General features: G+C 47.2%; 1 protein-coding gene across 2 annotated transcripts in view; it reads right to left on the reverse strand.

Moving 5' to 3' along the window:
• Positions 1 to 4,557: 4,557 nt before the first annotated feature.
• RUFY2 (RUN and FYVE domain containing 2) overlaps positions 4,558 to 16,788 on the reverse strand; it is a 51,865-nt gene continuing 39,634 nt past the window's right edge. For both annotated transcript variants that reach the window (XM_075352384.1, XM_075352383.1), the window contains exons 13-14: positions 16,681 to 16,775; positions 4,558 to 4,871 (exon numbers count right to left, since the gene is read on the reverse strand). In XM_075352384.1, coding sequence (XP_075208499.1) covers positions 4,763 to 4,871; positions 16,681 to 16,775 — 204 coding nt within the window. In that variant the 3' untranslated portion in view covers positions 4,558 to 4,762. The remainder of the gene's footprint in view (positions 4,872 to 16,680; positions 16,776 to 16,788) is intronic.

Raw genomic sequence — 16,788 nt, forward strand, 5'->3', positions numbered from 1 at the left:
CTCCTTTATCTCACCTCGGTGTCCGGTGACTTTCCTGGATCTGCCCATAAGCAGGGAGATGTTAGTGTGCTCTAATAGAGGCTAATGGGGGAAGTTCAGGACAGAGCTCCCAGCAAGTGCAGCTCACTCGGCCATCAGCAAGCCACGCCCCCCCTATTATTCAGTTTTTTATTCATAATAATAATAATAAAGTTTATTTATATAGCGCCAACATATTCCGCAGCACTTTACAATCCGGTGGGGGTTGTATAGACAAATACAAAACAAGATAACACATAATTCAACAGCTACAGTAGGAATGAGGGCCCTGCTCGAATGCTTACAATCTATAGGGAAGAAGGGGGACACAAGAGGTGAAGCACACTTGTAGATCTGGCTGGCTATTGTCATGCTAGTTAATTAGTTACATATAGAGATGAATGATCTGGTCTTTAGACAGTAACCTTTTGGGTGCCCTTACGTGCTATTGGTTGTACGTAGGATGTGAGGACAGAAATAGGAGAGAGAAGGTTATGAGTAGCATTTAGACGGTGGGACGGGGGACAGTTAGGTTAGTAAGTTATTATGATAAGCTTGTCTGAAGAGATGTGTTTTTAATGTACGCTTAAAAATTTGGGGGCTGGATATTAGTCGCATTCTTTGGGGTAGTGCATTCCAGAAGACTGGCGCGGCACGAGAAAAGTCTTGGAGACGGAGGTGTGAGGTTCGTATTATGGAGGATGTTAGTCTAAGATCATTTGCGGAACGAAGGGGGCGGGTAGGATGATAAACAGATGAGGGATGAGATATATGGTGGTGCAGAGCTGTGGAGAGCTTTGTGGGTGAGGGATAGGAGTTTGTATTGTATTCTGTAGCTGATAGGTAGCCAGTGTAGTGACTGGCACAAGGTGGAGGCATTGGTGAAGCGGCTGGACAGGAATATGACCCTGGCAGCTGCATTCAAGATGGATTGGAGAGGGGAGAGTTTGGTCCGAGGGAGACCAATCAATAAAGAGTTGCAGTAATCTAGGCGGGAATGAATAAGAGCAACAGTAAGGGTTTTTGCAGTTTCCAAAGTAAGAAATGGTCGGATTCTGGAGATGTTTTTGAGATGTAGGCGACGTGTGCGAGTGAGTGATTGTATATGGGGAATGAAGGAGAGTTCGGAGTCAAATATGACCCCAAGACAGCGAGCATGCTGCTTGGGAATAATGATTGAATCATCGAAGGTAATTGAGATGTCGGGTGTAGATTGGTTGGTAGAGTGAGGAAACACAAGAAACTCAGTTTTGGAGAGATTCAGTTTCAGATAGAGGGAGGACATGCTTTGAGAGACAGCAGACAGACAATCTCTGGTATTTTGTAACAAAGCAGGGGTGATGATCGGAGATGATGTATATAATTGGGTGTCATCAGCATAGAAATGGTATTGGAAACCGAATCGGCTGATAGTTTGTCCAATAGGGGCTGTGTATAGAGAGAAAAGGAGAGGGCCCAAGACTGAGCCTTGAGGAACCCCGAAGGTGAGGGGGGAGGAGTGGAGTAAGAGCCAACAAAGGAAACAGTGAAGGAGCGGTCGGAGAGATAGGAGGAGAACCAGGCGAGAGCAGTGTCCTTGAGGCCAATAGAGCGGAGCATGGTGAGGAGAAGTTGGTGATCCACAGTGTCAAAAGCAGCTGAGAGATCCAAGAGAAACATACTCTTTGTTGCTTTCTTTATGTAATCATATTTCGATGAAAAAATTTCAATAAAAACAGATTTATCATAAAAATAAATCATGGAAGTTCCAATGTAATCTAATAGTGTAATGTACCACGATGCCCATCGAATCTTATAGAGCTCAGAACAAAGCTCCATAGGTCACGGACGGTCAGGAGCAGACCCAGAAATTCCCACGCCTGCAGTTTTCTTTTTTACCTGCACTGGTCATTAAAAATAGGTGGGAGCCCACATCATTTTATTTTTTATTTCCCTTTATTGTTCATAGCAGCGTACAGGCATCTTCCACATGCAATAAAGCTTGCTGATTAGTTGCACTACAGCATATTAACAAACTTTTTTAGCATATGAACAGTAGTTGGAGTTCGAGACCTGGATATCCAGTGTCCGGTATGAACTCTGAATTTTACCCTTCAAGTTCATTCATCTCTAGTCTTAACAAAAAGGAAATGTGCCTAAGCACTAAAAGGCAGGTAGTCGCTACCTATCTGTCTGTTGTGCCCGATGCATTTCTTTGCTGACACAGATCGGTCACAGGCAGCTAGCTCCCTGATAGCTGTCAATCAGCATGACGGACGCTGTACTTCCCCGTCTACAAAACAATGTGGAAAAGAAGCCTCTGCTCTGTTGATGCGGCTGAATTGCTGGCAGGAGCGGTCTGTTTAATTAGTCAGAATTAATTCATATCACAAGTGCAGTGGACTGTAAAGGCCCCGTCACACTAAGCAACATCGCTAGCAACATCGCTGCTAACGAACAACGTTTATGACGTAGCAGCGATGTTGCTAGTGATGTTGCTGTGTATGACATCCAGCAACAACCCGGCCCCTGCTGTGAGGTCGTTGGTTGTTGCTGAATGGCCTGGACCATTTTTTAGTTGTTGCTGTCCCGCTGTGAAGCACAGATCGCTGTGTGTGACAGCGAGACAGCAACAACTAAATGTGCAGGCAGCAGGAGCCGGCTTCTGCGGACACTGGTAACCACGGTAAACATCGCGTAACCAAGAAGCCCTGTCCTTGGTTACCCGATATTTACCTTCGTTACCAGCCTCCGCCGCTCTCACAGTCAGTGCCGGCTCCTGCTCCTTGCACGTGTAGCAGAGTACACATCGGGTAATTAACCCGATGTGTACTGTAGCTAGGAGAGCAGGGAGCCAGCGCTAAGCAGTGTGCGCTGCTCCCTGCTCTGTGCACATGTAGCTGCAGCACACATCGGGTAATTAACCCGATGTGTGCTGTAACTAGGAGAGCAGGGAGCCAGTGCTAAGCGGTGCGCGCTGCTCCCTGCTCTCTGCACGTGTAGCTGCGTGCGCTGGTAACCAAGGTAAATATCGGGTTGGTTACCCGATATTTACCTTAGTTACCAAGCGCAGCATTGCTTCAGTGCGTCGCTGCTGGCTGGGGGCTGGTCACTGGTTGCTGGTGACAGCTCACCAGCAACCCGTGTAGCGATGCTCCAGCGATCCCTGCCAGGTCAGGTTGCTGGTGGGATCGCTGGAGCGTCTGACTGTGTGACCTCTCACCAGCAACCTCCTAGCAACTTACCAGCGATCCCTATCAGGTTGTATCGTTGTTGGGATCGCTGGTAAGTTGTTTAGTGTGACGGTACCTTAAGAACAATGATCTCCTGTGCACACAATGATTACATCTCAGCAATAAATCTTTTACTCCTTCATTAAATGCACACTTTGTACTCACTGGAGAATTTTTCGAAATGAGATTTGTACTCAATATGGCTGCTCAACTTGGACAATACTCCTTTCTCACAGATTTCCAAATGGCAAATTTGCTCCTTGATCTCATACATTGACTAAACCTTATTGTATTTACTATCTGTAGTACACGACGTTGCCCAGGATAGTAACTAAGTGTCTCTCTGCCTCTCTCCAACTCTGCCTCTCTGTTTGTTTCTCTATGTCTCCCTCTCTGTCTGTCTCCCTCTCTATTTGTTTCTCTATGTCTCTCTCTCTGTCTGCTTCTCTCTCTCTGTGTCTCTGTCTTTATCGCTATGTCTGTTTCTCTCCCTGTCTGTCTGTCTGTCTCTCTCTGTTTGTATTTCTGTTTCTCTCTCTGTGTGTCTCTGTCTCTCTTTCTCTCTCTCCCGGTCTCTCTGTATCTGTTTCTTTCTGTCTGTAATTCTCCCTGTATGCCTGACTCTCTGTCTGTCCCTCTCTCTGTGTCTCTCTGTATCTCTTTCTCTCTCTGTCTGGCTGTCTCTCTCTGGCTGTCTGTCTCTCTACCGAAATTATATTACCTGACATATAAGCTGTGTTATACTAAAAATGTCCCTCGTTGCCTATAGCATCCAATCAGAGGTCCTATTAATGACCGATAGCTCTCAGCTCCATTGACTTTAATGTAAAAAGGTTTTTTGGTGAATAACTAAAGCGCGGGGTTCAATTTCCCCTCAAAACATAGTCTATGAGGTGGCTGTGGAAATTTTTGTGATTGTAAATGTGATGGTGCGTATTCCTTTAGCGCACACACACACACACACACACACACACACACACACACACACACACACATACACATACACATACACATACACTAAGCTTTATATATTAGATAACTGATCACATTTATCATTATTGTGTCTGGGAAAGCTGACTCATATGCTAGAACTCCACTAGACGTCTTACTGGCCTCTACGGTTATTTTGGCTTTTATGAAGAAGAAAAGCACTTAATTCACCTAGTAATTCTGTAATATACTTACAAGTGCATATTCAAAGTATCACAACTTGGTGAAACCTTCAGATGACTGAGCATTAGCAGAGCACATCCTCTTCTTTTGTTCTAAAAAAAAAATAACTAAAAAAAATGTGGGCAAATAATATGCAAAAAACGACACAAACACCAACAGTATAAAAAATACTCTTTACTATTATTATGTGGGAGTTAGTATACCATTAATACATAATTGCTGGGTGTGTACATATCCAAATCTCTATAACATTTACGTGTAACAGGTATTTTAATGTATTATAAATGTAAATAAATTCTACTTTTCACTGTGCTATATAGTAAAGAATATGTTTCTTATTGATGTCACGATACATAGAGTTAGAATGATATATCTTTTATAAGTTTATAATGTGGAGCAGATTCTACTCCCGAGTCTTTCATATAAGCTATCTCAATGTGTCGAGGTTTGGCTATTACATTTTTATCACTGTTTGGAAATGAAAATATGGAATGTGACAAATAATAGTTAAAAAAAAGAAAAATAAAGAGAAAGAACAAAGTACAATTACTGTAATGCAGATGTGTGTTATCATGCTCGGTATTGCTGTTTGCATAATACATTATACACCAATTATTCATCTACAGTAACGTACTAGATTTCACTCTAGTCCTTTGGTGAGGCTCTAATAGTTGTCGCTGGGTGTGCAGATCATTTGGAAAGATAAAATAATCTTTTGGTTGCCCTTTGCTATGTTATTGCTAAAAATGTTATCTTTCTGGGATTACAAGGTGACAATGTAGGTTAGAAGGGTTGTCCACTACTTGGTCAACCCCTTTTCATTACCCTTGTTTGCCCCCGTAAAAATAAATAAGTCTATACTCACCGCTGCAGCTGCGGTTCCAACAATGTGTAAAGCCATGTTCCCAGGGCCCACGTGACATTGTTATGACACAAAAGCCCAGCGACCAATCAATGCCCGACGTCTGTCTCCCCGCCTTCAGACATCTGAGCAGGTTATGAGCACTATGCTGACTTCCTGTTCAAATGTCTGAAGGTGGGGAGGAGGAAGCTGGCGCTGATTAATCGCTGGGACTGCGTGTCATAATGTCACGTGAGCCTCAGGAATGCAACTTCAGACATCACTGAAACCATAGCTGCACCGAAAGTGAGTATAGGCTTATTTATTTTTACAGATTTGAAAAAGGGAAAAAGAAGTCGTTGTCCAAGTAGTGGACAACCCCTTTAAGTATATGAATACAGTAATAATGTCTGCCCCATTTTAAAGTAATACAGGGCTAGGGGATGACTTTCATTCATCAGTCTGGGACAGCTTTAAGTGCATTTTTATGACATCCATATTAGTTATGCACAAGTAAAAACATATAGTTTAGTGAACTTTGTCTGATTACAAACATTTACAGTAGCATTTAGCCCCTCAGTGCTGGCCGGTCCACTGCAGAGCTGTGCCTGACTTTATCCAACACAGTACAGGAGAGTTAAATCCTGTCTCATTACAAGCACAGCAAGCACATATGCAGTTGTCTTCTCACAATGCTGTCAGCTCTGCTGTACTGCCCCTCCCCCCACACTGGTGAGATGGAAGCTGAAGCACTCTGGATTGCAGCTGCAAATGGGTTTGTAATGAAGCAAACTTCACTTCTGCTGTACTGTATTAGCTCTGCTGTACTGTGTTAGCATTGCTCTCCTATATAGCTCTGCTCTACTGTGTTAGCTCTGCTGTATTGTGTTACCATTGCTTTCCTGTATAGCTCTGCTGTACTGTGTTAGCATTGCTTTCCTGTATAGCTCTGCTGTACTGTGTTAGCATTGCTTTCCTGTATAGCTCTGCTGTACTGTGTTAGCATTGCTTTCCTGTATTGCTCTGCTCTACTGTGTTACCTCTGCTGTGCTGTGTTATGCGGGCGTCACACGAGACGAGCTATCGTGCGATGCATCGTTGGGGTCACGGTTTTCGTGACGCACATCCGGCATCGTTTGCGACGTCGTTTCGTGTGACACCTCCGAGCGACGCTGAATCGGTCACAAATCATGAGTCGTGTACACGTCGCTTATTTTTAAAAAATCGTTTATTTTTCATGGCGCCGGTTGTTCATCGTACCCGGGGCAGCACACATCGCTCCGAACACAGCTTACCTGCGTCCTGCGGCACCCGCCAGCTTTACGGAAGGAAGAAGGTGGGTGGGATGTTTACATCCTGCTCATCTCCGCCCCTCCGCTTCTATTGGCTGGCGGCTGTGTGACGTCGCTGTGACGCCAAACGTCCCTCCCCCTTCAGGAAGAGGATGTTCGCCACCCACAGCGACGTCGTTAGGCAGGTAAGTACGTGTGACGGCGGTTTAATGACTTTGTGCGACACGGGCAGCAATTTGCTCGTGACGCACAAACGACGGGGGTGGGTATGATCGCTCGTTCGATCGCACGATAGATCGTACCGTGTGACACCTGCATTAGCATTGCTTTCCTGTATAGCTCTGATGTACTGTGTTAGCGCTAGTCTCACTGCAGACCTGTGTGTGATTATGAGAGCAGACTGTCAGTCATTACATGTCTCACACTGTTAACACCTATTTCTTTGTCGCTCCATTGGGAGACCCAGACAATTGGGGTGTATAGCTTCTGCCTCCGGAGGCCACACAAAGTATTACACTTAAAAGTGTAAAGCCCCTCCCCTTCTGCCTATACACCCCCCCGTGCATCACGGGCTCCTCAGTTTTTATGCTTTGTGCGAAGGAGGCACACATGCACGCATAGCTCCACAATTTAGTCAGCAGCAGCTGCTGACTATATCGGATGGAAGAAAAGAGGGCCCATAACAGGGCCCCCAGCATGCTCCCTTCTCACCCCACTCTGGTCGGCGGTGTTGTTAAGGTTGAGGTACCCATTGCGGGTACATAGGCAGGAGCCACATGCTGTTTTCCTTCCCCATCCCTTAAGGGCTCTGGGTGAAGTGGGATCCTAATCGGTCTCCAGACACTGGGACCGTGCTCCCTCCGCAGCCCCTGGGGAATCTGCTGGACAGGAGCCGGGTATCGTCAGGGACAAGGCCCTGCTACTGTGAGGTACTCTGTGTCCCCTTGGGGACGGCGCATGGAGCGCCTGTGTTATACACGCTGCAGCACTGCTGGGTGTGTTGGTGCGCCGGGACTACCGCGCTGGCCGCGCTTGTTTGCCGGCCGCGCTTATAACTTTAGTCCCCGGCTTCTGCGGCCTAGTACCACATACTCCTGCCCCCCGGCCTGCCAGTCAGGGGAAGGGAGGGACGCTGCACTGGACGTCAGCGCTGAGGGCTGGAGCATACTTTGTATCCTCCTCCCCCCTCACTGAGCACAGTGGGGCACCAGATTCCCGCACTTTCTAGGGCACACCCACGGCCCCCTCCTCCTCACAGAACGCTGACAGCCATTCCTGTCAGCACTTCTGAAGCTGGAGAGGAGAGACAACACGGCTCTGGGAGGCCCAGGCAGGGAATCTGGTGGTCACACAACCGCTTTGGGCGGTCGGTAAGCCGCACCTGTTACTAGGTGCTGGCCCCCCTGGGTGCCGAAGTGTATATATATATATGCTTATATGCTATACATTTACTCTGTACGGTCGCACTGTTGGTTTTTGGCTATATACCCTCCCGGATTGTACTCTGAGGAGACAACAGCATGTCGTCCGCAAAAAGCAAGGGTGCCAAAGCACAGGCTTACTTTGCAACCTGTACCTCATGTGCGGCTATGCTACCGGCAGGTTCCACCTACCCTCATTGTGTACAATGCTCGGCCCCTGCGGCACTTACTCAGCCGGAGCCTCTGCCACTGGTGGCCCAGGTGGAACCACCTGCTACCACTGTCCAGGTGACAGGGACGGAGTTTGCAGTATTCGCTGACAAACTTTCTGAGTCTATGGATAAATGGTCTGCTAAGATACTAGAAGCCTTGCAGTCCAGACCGGTAACACAGGCCCCCGGCACTGTGGAATCATTGACCCCAGGCCCCCCTCGGTTGGAGCAGCAAAGTGCTCCTGGGGTGACTCATAGGTCCCAAGGTGAGGTCTCCGACACGGACCGCAGTCCCAGACCGCCTAAGCGGGCTCGCTGGGAGCTTCCCTCGACCTCATCACACTGCTCAGGGTCTCAGCAGGAGGACTCTCTAGAGGATGAAGCGGAGGTGGCAGATCAGGATTCTGATCCTGAGGTCGCTCTCAACCTAGATACACCTGAAGGAGACGCCATAGTGAATGACCTTATAGCGTCCATCAATCAGGTGTTGGATCTTTCTCCCCCAGCTCCTCCAATTGAGGAGTCAGCTTCTCAGCAGGAGAAATTCCGTTTTAGGTTTCCCAAATGTACAATGAGTACGTTTCTGGATCACTCCGACTTCAGAGAGGCAGTACAGAAACACCGAGCTTGTCCAGATAAGCGCTTTTCTAAGCGCCTTAAGGACACACGTTATCCCTTCCCCCCTGACGTTGTCAAGGGTTGGGATCAGTGTCCCAAGGTGGATCCTCCAGTCTCCAGACTGGCGGCCAGATCCATAGTTGCAGTGGAAGATGGGGCTTCACTCAAAGATGCCACTGACAGACAGATGGAACTCTGGCTGAAATCCATCTATGAAGCTATCGGCGCGTCCTTTGCTCCGGCATTCGCAGCCGTATGGGCACTCCAAGCTATCTCAGCTTGTCACTCACAGATTAATGCAGTCACACGTGTCTCTGCTCCGCAAGTGGTGTCCTTAACCTCTCAGGCGTCGGCATTTGCGTCCTACGCCATTAATGCTGTCCTGGACTCTGCGAGCCGTACGGCGGTAGCATCCGCCAATTCGGTGGCAGTCCGCAGGGCCTTGTGGCTACGTGAATGGAAGGCAGACTCTGCTTCCAAAAAGTTCTTAACCGGTTTGCCACTTTCTGGTGACCGCCTGTTTGGTGAGCGATTGGATGAAATCATTAAACAATCCAAGGGAAAGGACTCATCCTTACCCCAGTCCAAACCAAACAGACCTCAACAACGGAAGGTACAATCGAGGTTTCGGTCCTTTCGGCCCGCGGGCAGGTCTCAATTCTCCTCGTCCAACAGGCCACAGAAGGGTCAGAGGGACTCCGATTCATGGCGGTCTAAGTCACGTCCTAAAAAGACCACCGGAGGAACCGCTCCCAAAGCGGCCTCCTCATGACTTTCGGCCTCTTCAAACCGCATCCTCGGTCGGTGGCAGGCTCTCCCGCTTTTGCGACGCCTGGCTGCCACAGGTACAAGACCGTTGGGTGAGAGACATTCTGTCTCACGGTTACAGGATAGAGTTCAGCTCTCGTCCTCCGACTCGTTTCTTCAGAACATCTCCGCCCCCCGAGCGAGCCGATGCTCTTCTTCAGGCGGTGAGCACTCTGAAGGCAGAAGGAGTGGTGATCCCTGTTCCTCTTCAGCAACAGGGTCACGGTTTTTACTCCAACTTGTTTGTGGTGCCAAAAAAGGACGGATCTTTCCGTCCTGTTCTGGACCTAAAACTACTCAACAAACACGTAAAAACCAGGCGGTTCCGGATGGAATCGCTCCGCTCCGTCATCGCCTCAATGTCCCAAGGAGATTTCCTAGCATCAATTGACATCAAAGATGCTTATCTCCACGTACCGATTGCACCAGAGCATCAGCGCTTCCTGCGTTTCGCCATAGGGGACGAACACCTTCAGTTTGTGGCACTGCCATTCGGCCTGGCGACAGCCCCACAGGTTTTCACCAAGGTCATGGCAACAGTGGTAGCAGTCCTACACTCTCAGGGACACTCGGTGATCCCTTACTTAGACGATCTGCTTGTCAAGGCACCCTCTCGAGTGGCATGCCAACACAGCCTGGACATTGCTCTGGAGACTCTCCAGAGATTCGGGTGGATCATCAATTTCCCAAAGTCAAATCTGACACCGGCCCAATCACTGACATATCTTGGCATGGAGTTTCATACTCTCTCAGCGATAGTGAAGCTTCCGCTGAACAAACAGCGTTCACTACAGACAGGGGTGCAATCTCTCCTTCAAGGCCAGTCACACCCCTTGAGGCGCCTCATGCACTTCCTAGGGAAGATGGTGGCAGCAATGGAGGCAGTTCCTTTTGCGCAGTTTCATCTGCGTCCACTTCAGTGGGACATTCTCCGCAAATGGGACAGGAAGTCGACGTCCCTCGACAGGAACGTCTCCCTTTCTCAGGCAGCCAAAGCCTCCCTTCGGTGGTGGCTTCTTCCCACTTCATTGTCGAAGGGGAAATCCTTCCTACCCCCATCCTGGGCGGTGGTCACGACGGACGCGAGTCTGTCAGGGTGGGGAGCGGTCTTTCTCCACCACAGGGCTCAGGGTACCTGGACTCAGCCGGAGTCCTCCCTTCAGATCAATGTTCTGGAGATAAGGGCAGTGTATCTTGCCCTAAAGGCGTTCCAGCCGTGGCTGGAAGGCAAGCAGATCCGAATTCAGTCGGACAACTCCACCGCGGTGGCATACATCAACCACCAAGGCGGAACACGCAGTCGGCAAGCCTTCCAGGAAGTCCGGCGGATTCTGCTGTGGGTGGAAGCCACAGCCTCCACCATATCCGCAGTTCACATCCCGGGCGTAGAAAACTGGGAAGCAGACTTTCTCAGTCGCCAGGGCATGGACGCAGGGGAATGGTCCCTTCACCCGGACGTGTTTCAAGAGATCTGTTGCCGCTGGGGGATGCCGGACGTCGACCTAATGGCGTCACGGCACAGCAACAAGGTCCCGGCATTCATGGCACGGTCTCAAGATCACAGAGCTCTGGCGGCGGACGCATTAGTTCAGGATTGGTCGCAGTTTCAACTGCCTTAAGTGTTTCCTCCTCTGGCACTGCTGCCCAGAGTGTTACGCAAGATCAGGCCCGACTGCTGCCGCGCCTTCCTCGTCACTCCAGACTGGCCGAGGAGGTCGTGGTACCCGGATCTGTGGCATCTCACGGTGGGCCAACCGTGGGCACTACCAGACCGACCAGACTTGCTGTCTCAAGGGCCGTTTTTCCATCTGAATTCTGCGGCCCTCAACCTGACTGTGTGGCCATTGAGTCCTGGATCCTAGCGTCTTCAGGGTTATCTCAAGAGGTCATTGCCACTATGAGACAGGCCAGGAAACCAACGTCCGCCAAGATCTACCACAGGACGTGGAGGATATTCTTATCCTGGTGCTCTGATCAGGGTTTTACTCCCTGGCCATTTGCCTTGCCCACTTTTCTTTCCTTCCTTCAATCCGGATTGGAAAAGGGTTTGTCGCTCGGCTCCCTTAAGGGACAAGTCTCAGCGCTCTCTGTGTTTTTTCAGAAGCGCCTAGCCAGACTTCCACAGGTACGCACGTTCCTGCAGGGGGTTTGTCACATAGTCCCTCCTTACAAGCGTCCGTTAGAACCCTGGGATCTGAACAGGGTGCTGATGGCTCTTCAGAAACCACCGTTCGAGCCAATGAAGGATATTTCTCTTTCACGCCTTTCGCAGAAAGTGGTCTTCCTAGTAGCAGTCACATCACTTCGGAGAGTGTGTGAGCTAGCAGCGTTGTCATGCAAAGCCCCTTTCCTGGTGTTTCACCAGGACAAGGTGGTTCTGCGGCCGGTTCCGGAATTTCTCCCGAAGGTGGTCTCCCCCTTTCATCTCAATCAGGATATCTCTTTACCTTCTTTTTGTCCTCATCCAGTTCACCAATGTGAAAAGGATTTGCACTTGTTAGATCTGGTGAGAGCACTCAGACTCTACATTTCTCGTACGGCGCCCCTGCGCCGCTCGGATGCACTCTTTGTCCTTGTCGCTGGCCAGCGTAAAGGGTCACAGGCTTCCAAGTCAACCCTGGCTCGGTGGATCAAGGAACCAATTCTCGAAGCCTACCGTTCTTCTGGGCTTCCGATTCCCTCAGGGCTGAAGGCCCATTCTACCAGAGCCGTGGGTGCGTCCTGGGCTTTGCGGCACCAGGCTACGGCTCAGCAGGTGTGTCAGGCGGCTACCTGGTCGAGCCTGCACACTTTCACGAAACACTATCAGGTGCATACCTATGCTTCGGCAGATGCCAGCCTAGGTAGGCGAGTCCTGCAGGCGGCGGTTGCCCACCTGTAGGAAGGGGCCGTTTTTACGGCTCTATTACGAGGTATTATTTTACCCACCCAGGGACTGCTTTTGGACGTCCCAATTGTCTGGGTCTCCCAATGGAGCGACAAAGAAGAAGGGAATTTTGTTTACTTACCGTAAATTCCTTTTCTTCTAGCTCCAATTGGGAGACCCAGCACCCGCCCCTGTTCCCTTCGGGCTGTTGTTCTTTGTGTACACATGTTGTTCATGTTGAATGGTTTCAGTTCTCCGAACTTCCTTCGGATTGAATTTACTTTAGACCAATTTATAAGTTTCCTCCTTCCTGCTTTTGCACCAAAACTGAGGAGCCCGTGATGCACGGGGGGGTGTATAGGCAGAAGGGGAGGGGCTTTACACTTTTAAGTGTAATACTTTGTGTGGCCTCCGGAGGCAGAAGCTATACACCCCAATTGTCTGGGTCTCCCAATTGGAGCTAGAAGAAAAGGAATTTACGGTAAGTAAACAAAATTCCCTTCTTTCATTTAAAATAAGCTCTGGAGGTGATTCACAGGAAGATCTATGTCCGGCCAATAGATCTTAACAGAATTTTTTGCATATAAGAAAAATGTGGACTTCTCTGGAATAAGACATCGAATCGCAGATATCAAGGTATCATTTTTTCAAATTTCTATGACCTATATGCTTATGTAGACAGCTTAGAAGGGTTAATTATACTGACTGATTCCCTTTAATATTCCAAGAAAGGCTTGAAATTTTAACCCCTTCACCATCTAGCAATTTACTGTTTTTGTGCTTTCATTTTTCCTTGCCTTCTTACATGAGCCATAACGATTTTATTTTTCATCAATATAGCCCTATGAGGGCTTGTTTTGTGTGTGACGAGTTGTAATTTTGATTAGCATCATTCATTTTACCATTTAGTGCACTGGAAAACTGTTCGGTGAAATTGGAAAAAAAAGTGGAATTCCACAATTGTTATGTTTATTTACCATGGTCACTATATGGTAAAGGTGACCTGGCAGTGTGCTTCTACAGGTCAGTAGGAGTAACTAGATACCAAACATTTAAATGGTGAAACAAAATTCAGAAGTTTGTAAAAAAAAACAAACACATATAATTTAACTATTGTCGCCATTTACTAAGAACCATAATGTTTTTCTTTATCGGAATCTGGGCTGTGTGATGGCTTATTTATTGACATTTTTATGGATATCATTTTTGAGTAAGTATAATGTTTTGCCTCTTATTGCATTTTATTGCAATGTTGCATAGGCCAAAAAAAAAAAAAAAACAAACAAATTCAGGCGGCTTTCTTTTCCATTATGCTGTTTAGCAAACGGATTAATTTATTTTATATTTTAATATATAGGACATTTCTGAAAGCAGCAATATCAAATATGTGGGGGGATTTGCTTTTTTTAACCATTTTATTTTCAATGGGGCAAAAGGGGGGCTGATTTGAACTTTTGTGCTTGTTTGTTTTTTTTCGATTTTTTTCATATTTTTAAAAGGTTTTTTTTTACTTTTTAATGTATTTACTAGTCGCCTTAGGACACTTGGAACTGCGGTCGTCTGATCGCTTCTGCTATACAGAGCAGTAATCATGATCTCCTATGAATGTCGGTGTTCACAGGAAGTTTATCATAACAGATACAGAGTTCATCAGCTGATCCCTGGCTGTCATGATAACCCATCGTCACAGGAGCGCCGATGGGAGCAGGGAATGACGCTCTCTCACCTAGCACGTGTTAAATCCCACTATAAGAGATTGACAGTGGGATTTAACTGGTTAACAACCACAGGCGGATCTCTGATCCACCCGTGGCTGTTAGCGGCACACAACGGCTGATCAGATCATCCGACATGTGCAGGGAAAGATGCAGTCTCTGTGTGCGACCCACACCAAATCAAGGAACATGACCTAGGATGTAACAGGACATCCAAGGTCATGAAGGGGTTAAAAAGAAATGAATTACAAAAGTGGTTTGTTATTACAAGCAGTATCTGACAATATCCATTGTTTAAGAAAGTAAAAATCCTTTAAATAAGGGGTCTCAAACACATGGCCCCTGGGCCGCATGCAGCCCCTCAGGCTCCTTCGTGCGGCCCGCAGGCCCGTGGACCCAGTAAGGATCACATCCGGTGCAGGGACCGCCACTTTCGGCACTTTATTTCAGATGAACGTTTTGCTGGCACTGTGCAAAGTCAAGCTCTCTCTCTTCCACTAGTCCAGTGCAGCCGCCAACCAATCAGAAGCAAGCATCTGACGCATATGACCTCAGTTGCTTGTCTCTAATCGGCCAGTGGCTGCCATTGGACTAGTTGCACAGAGAGAGCTTGACTCTGTGCAGCGCCGGCAAAATGTTCATCTGAATTTCAGATGAAGTGCTGACAGCGGCAGCCTTTGCACCAGGCCCACGTGCCTGCGGTCTGCAAAAAGCAAGAAAGAGACGCTGAGGGAATGGAGGACACGTGAGAAGAGTGTTTTGGTTGTGTGTGTGTGTGTGTGTGTGTGTATGTGTGTGTGTGTAGAATTGCACAATAGGGGTCCAGGATGGGACATTGCTTACAAAAAGAGGGCTAGTAAAGGGGACATTACTACAAAAAGAGGATCTGCATGGGTGCATCAGTAAAAGGGGACAAAAATTGCCACATTAATACAGGATGGGCACAAGGATGGGACATATTACTACAGGATGGGGACAAGGATGGGCAAATTACTACAGGTGGGCACATTACTACAGGATGGACACAAGGATGGGCACATTACTACAGGATGGGCACATTACTACATGATGTACACATTACTAAAGGATGGGGACAAGGATAGGCACATTACTACAGGATGGGGACAAGGATGGGCCCCTTACTTCAAGAAGAACAGAATGGGCACATTACTAAAAGATGAGGACCAGGATGGGAACATCACTACAAGATGTTGGGCAAAATTACTATGTGGTGCTAATTGTAAAACTATATTACTTACAAAAGGAGATTAAATGTAAAAAAAAAAATAAATAAAAATAAAGAATGAATTTTTTTTTACCCAAAAAAAAATGAGGGTGCTTTATATTTAAACAAAAAAAAAAAATACATGTATGTTATAATAAATGAATGAAAAATGTTCAACAACATGATCCAAAAGTGTATAGAAAAAAAAATATAGTACCAATAAAAATATCACTTTGCTGTGAAAAGAAAGCTGCCCCCCAAATTATTTGTTATAAGTGTGGTTCATATAGCCAGGCGAGTTTGAGACCCCTGCCTTAAACCTTTCTTTAGAGAGCAAATCTTTCCTTTAGTCCCACCCAGATATTTCCCTATGTATATGTACATTGGTGCTACCATGGAAAAGAAAAATATTCGCTCTGGTAATTAAATATAGGCCATGATCCCTCCGTTATGGTGCTGTCATGAGAATCAAATTAACAGTAATTATCATTTTGGCATAAACCGGTATTAAAAAAAAAAAAAAAAAAGTGCAATGAGGTTGTGCAAAAAGTGTCCAGTAAAACTTGTAAATGTTCTCTTCACCCATCAAATTTAAAAAGTGGAAATCTCACTACTGTGCGGGTTTATGTAGATGACGGAGCCATATATTGGCAATGCAATAAGGGTGAATTCAGATATCTGTGAAACATTGCAACTTCTAGTTGACCTGACATCACTGAGGTGGCCCCAGTTTCCCTGAGTGACTGGACTGTGGGTGGCGTTTTACCGCTCATCACAGCGCAGCATCTCCGTGCTTCTGGTGCCCTGCAGTGAAGAAGAGAGCACGCGAGATGCTGCGCTGTGATGAGCGGTGAAACTCCGCCCACAGCCCAGTCACTCAGGTAGACTGGGGCCGCTTCATTGATGTGGGGTCAACTGGAAGTTGACATGACATCAACGAATCTCAGATGTCACATGATGGGGGATGAACGGTCCACAATAGCGCCCCTCATAGGCATAACTGACTACCCAAGGAAGCTTTACATCGATGTGGCCACTGTGTATTGGCATGTGACCATGCTGTGTTTATGGACCACCCCTTTAATCTCAATGTTAAATAACCAAGGAACTGTTCAGGTTAAACTAGTAAAATCTTTAAATCTCCAAAATAATTGCTGTTGACATTCACAGTAGTTTTTACTTTTAGGGTTATTTCATTATCATTTCAGAATTTTGTTCCAATTGCACCAGTCACCAGTGTCCATTTACTGCTACTGAATATGTGTTTACATGTCACTTACCTCGGTTCTCGAGGTTTCATGGATGCAGCAATCTGACTGGTCTTGCCGTCTAGTCTAGTTTTCACATCTCTCTCTTTGACGTCCTCTTCCAAATTCTGTAGAAGGGTT

This window comes from Anomaloglossus baeobatrachus, chromosome 5 (assembly GCF_048569485.1).
Source record: "Anomaloglossus baeobatrachus isolate aAnoBae1 chromosome 5, aAnoBae1.hap1, whole genome shotgun sequence".
In the NCBI taxonomy this organism is placed as follows: domain Eukaryota; kingdom Metazoa; phylum Chordata; class Amphibia; order Anura; family Aromobatidae; genus Anomaloglossus; species Anomaloglossus baeobatrachus.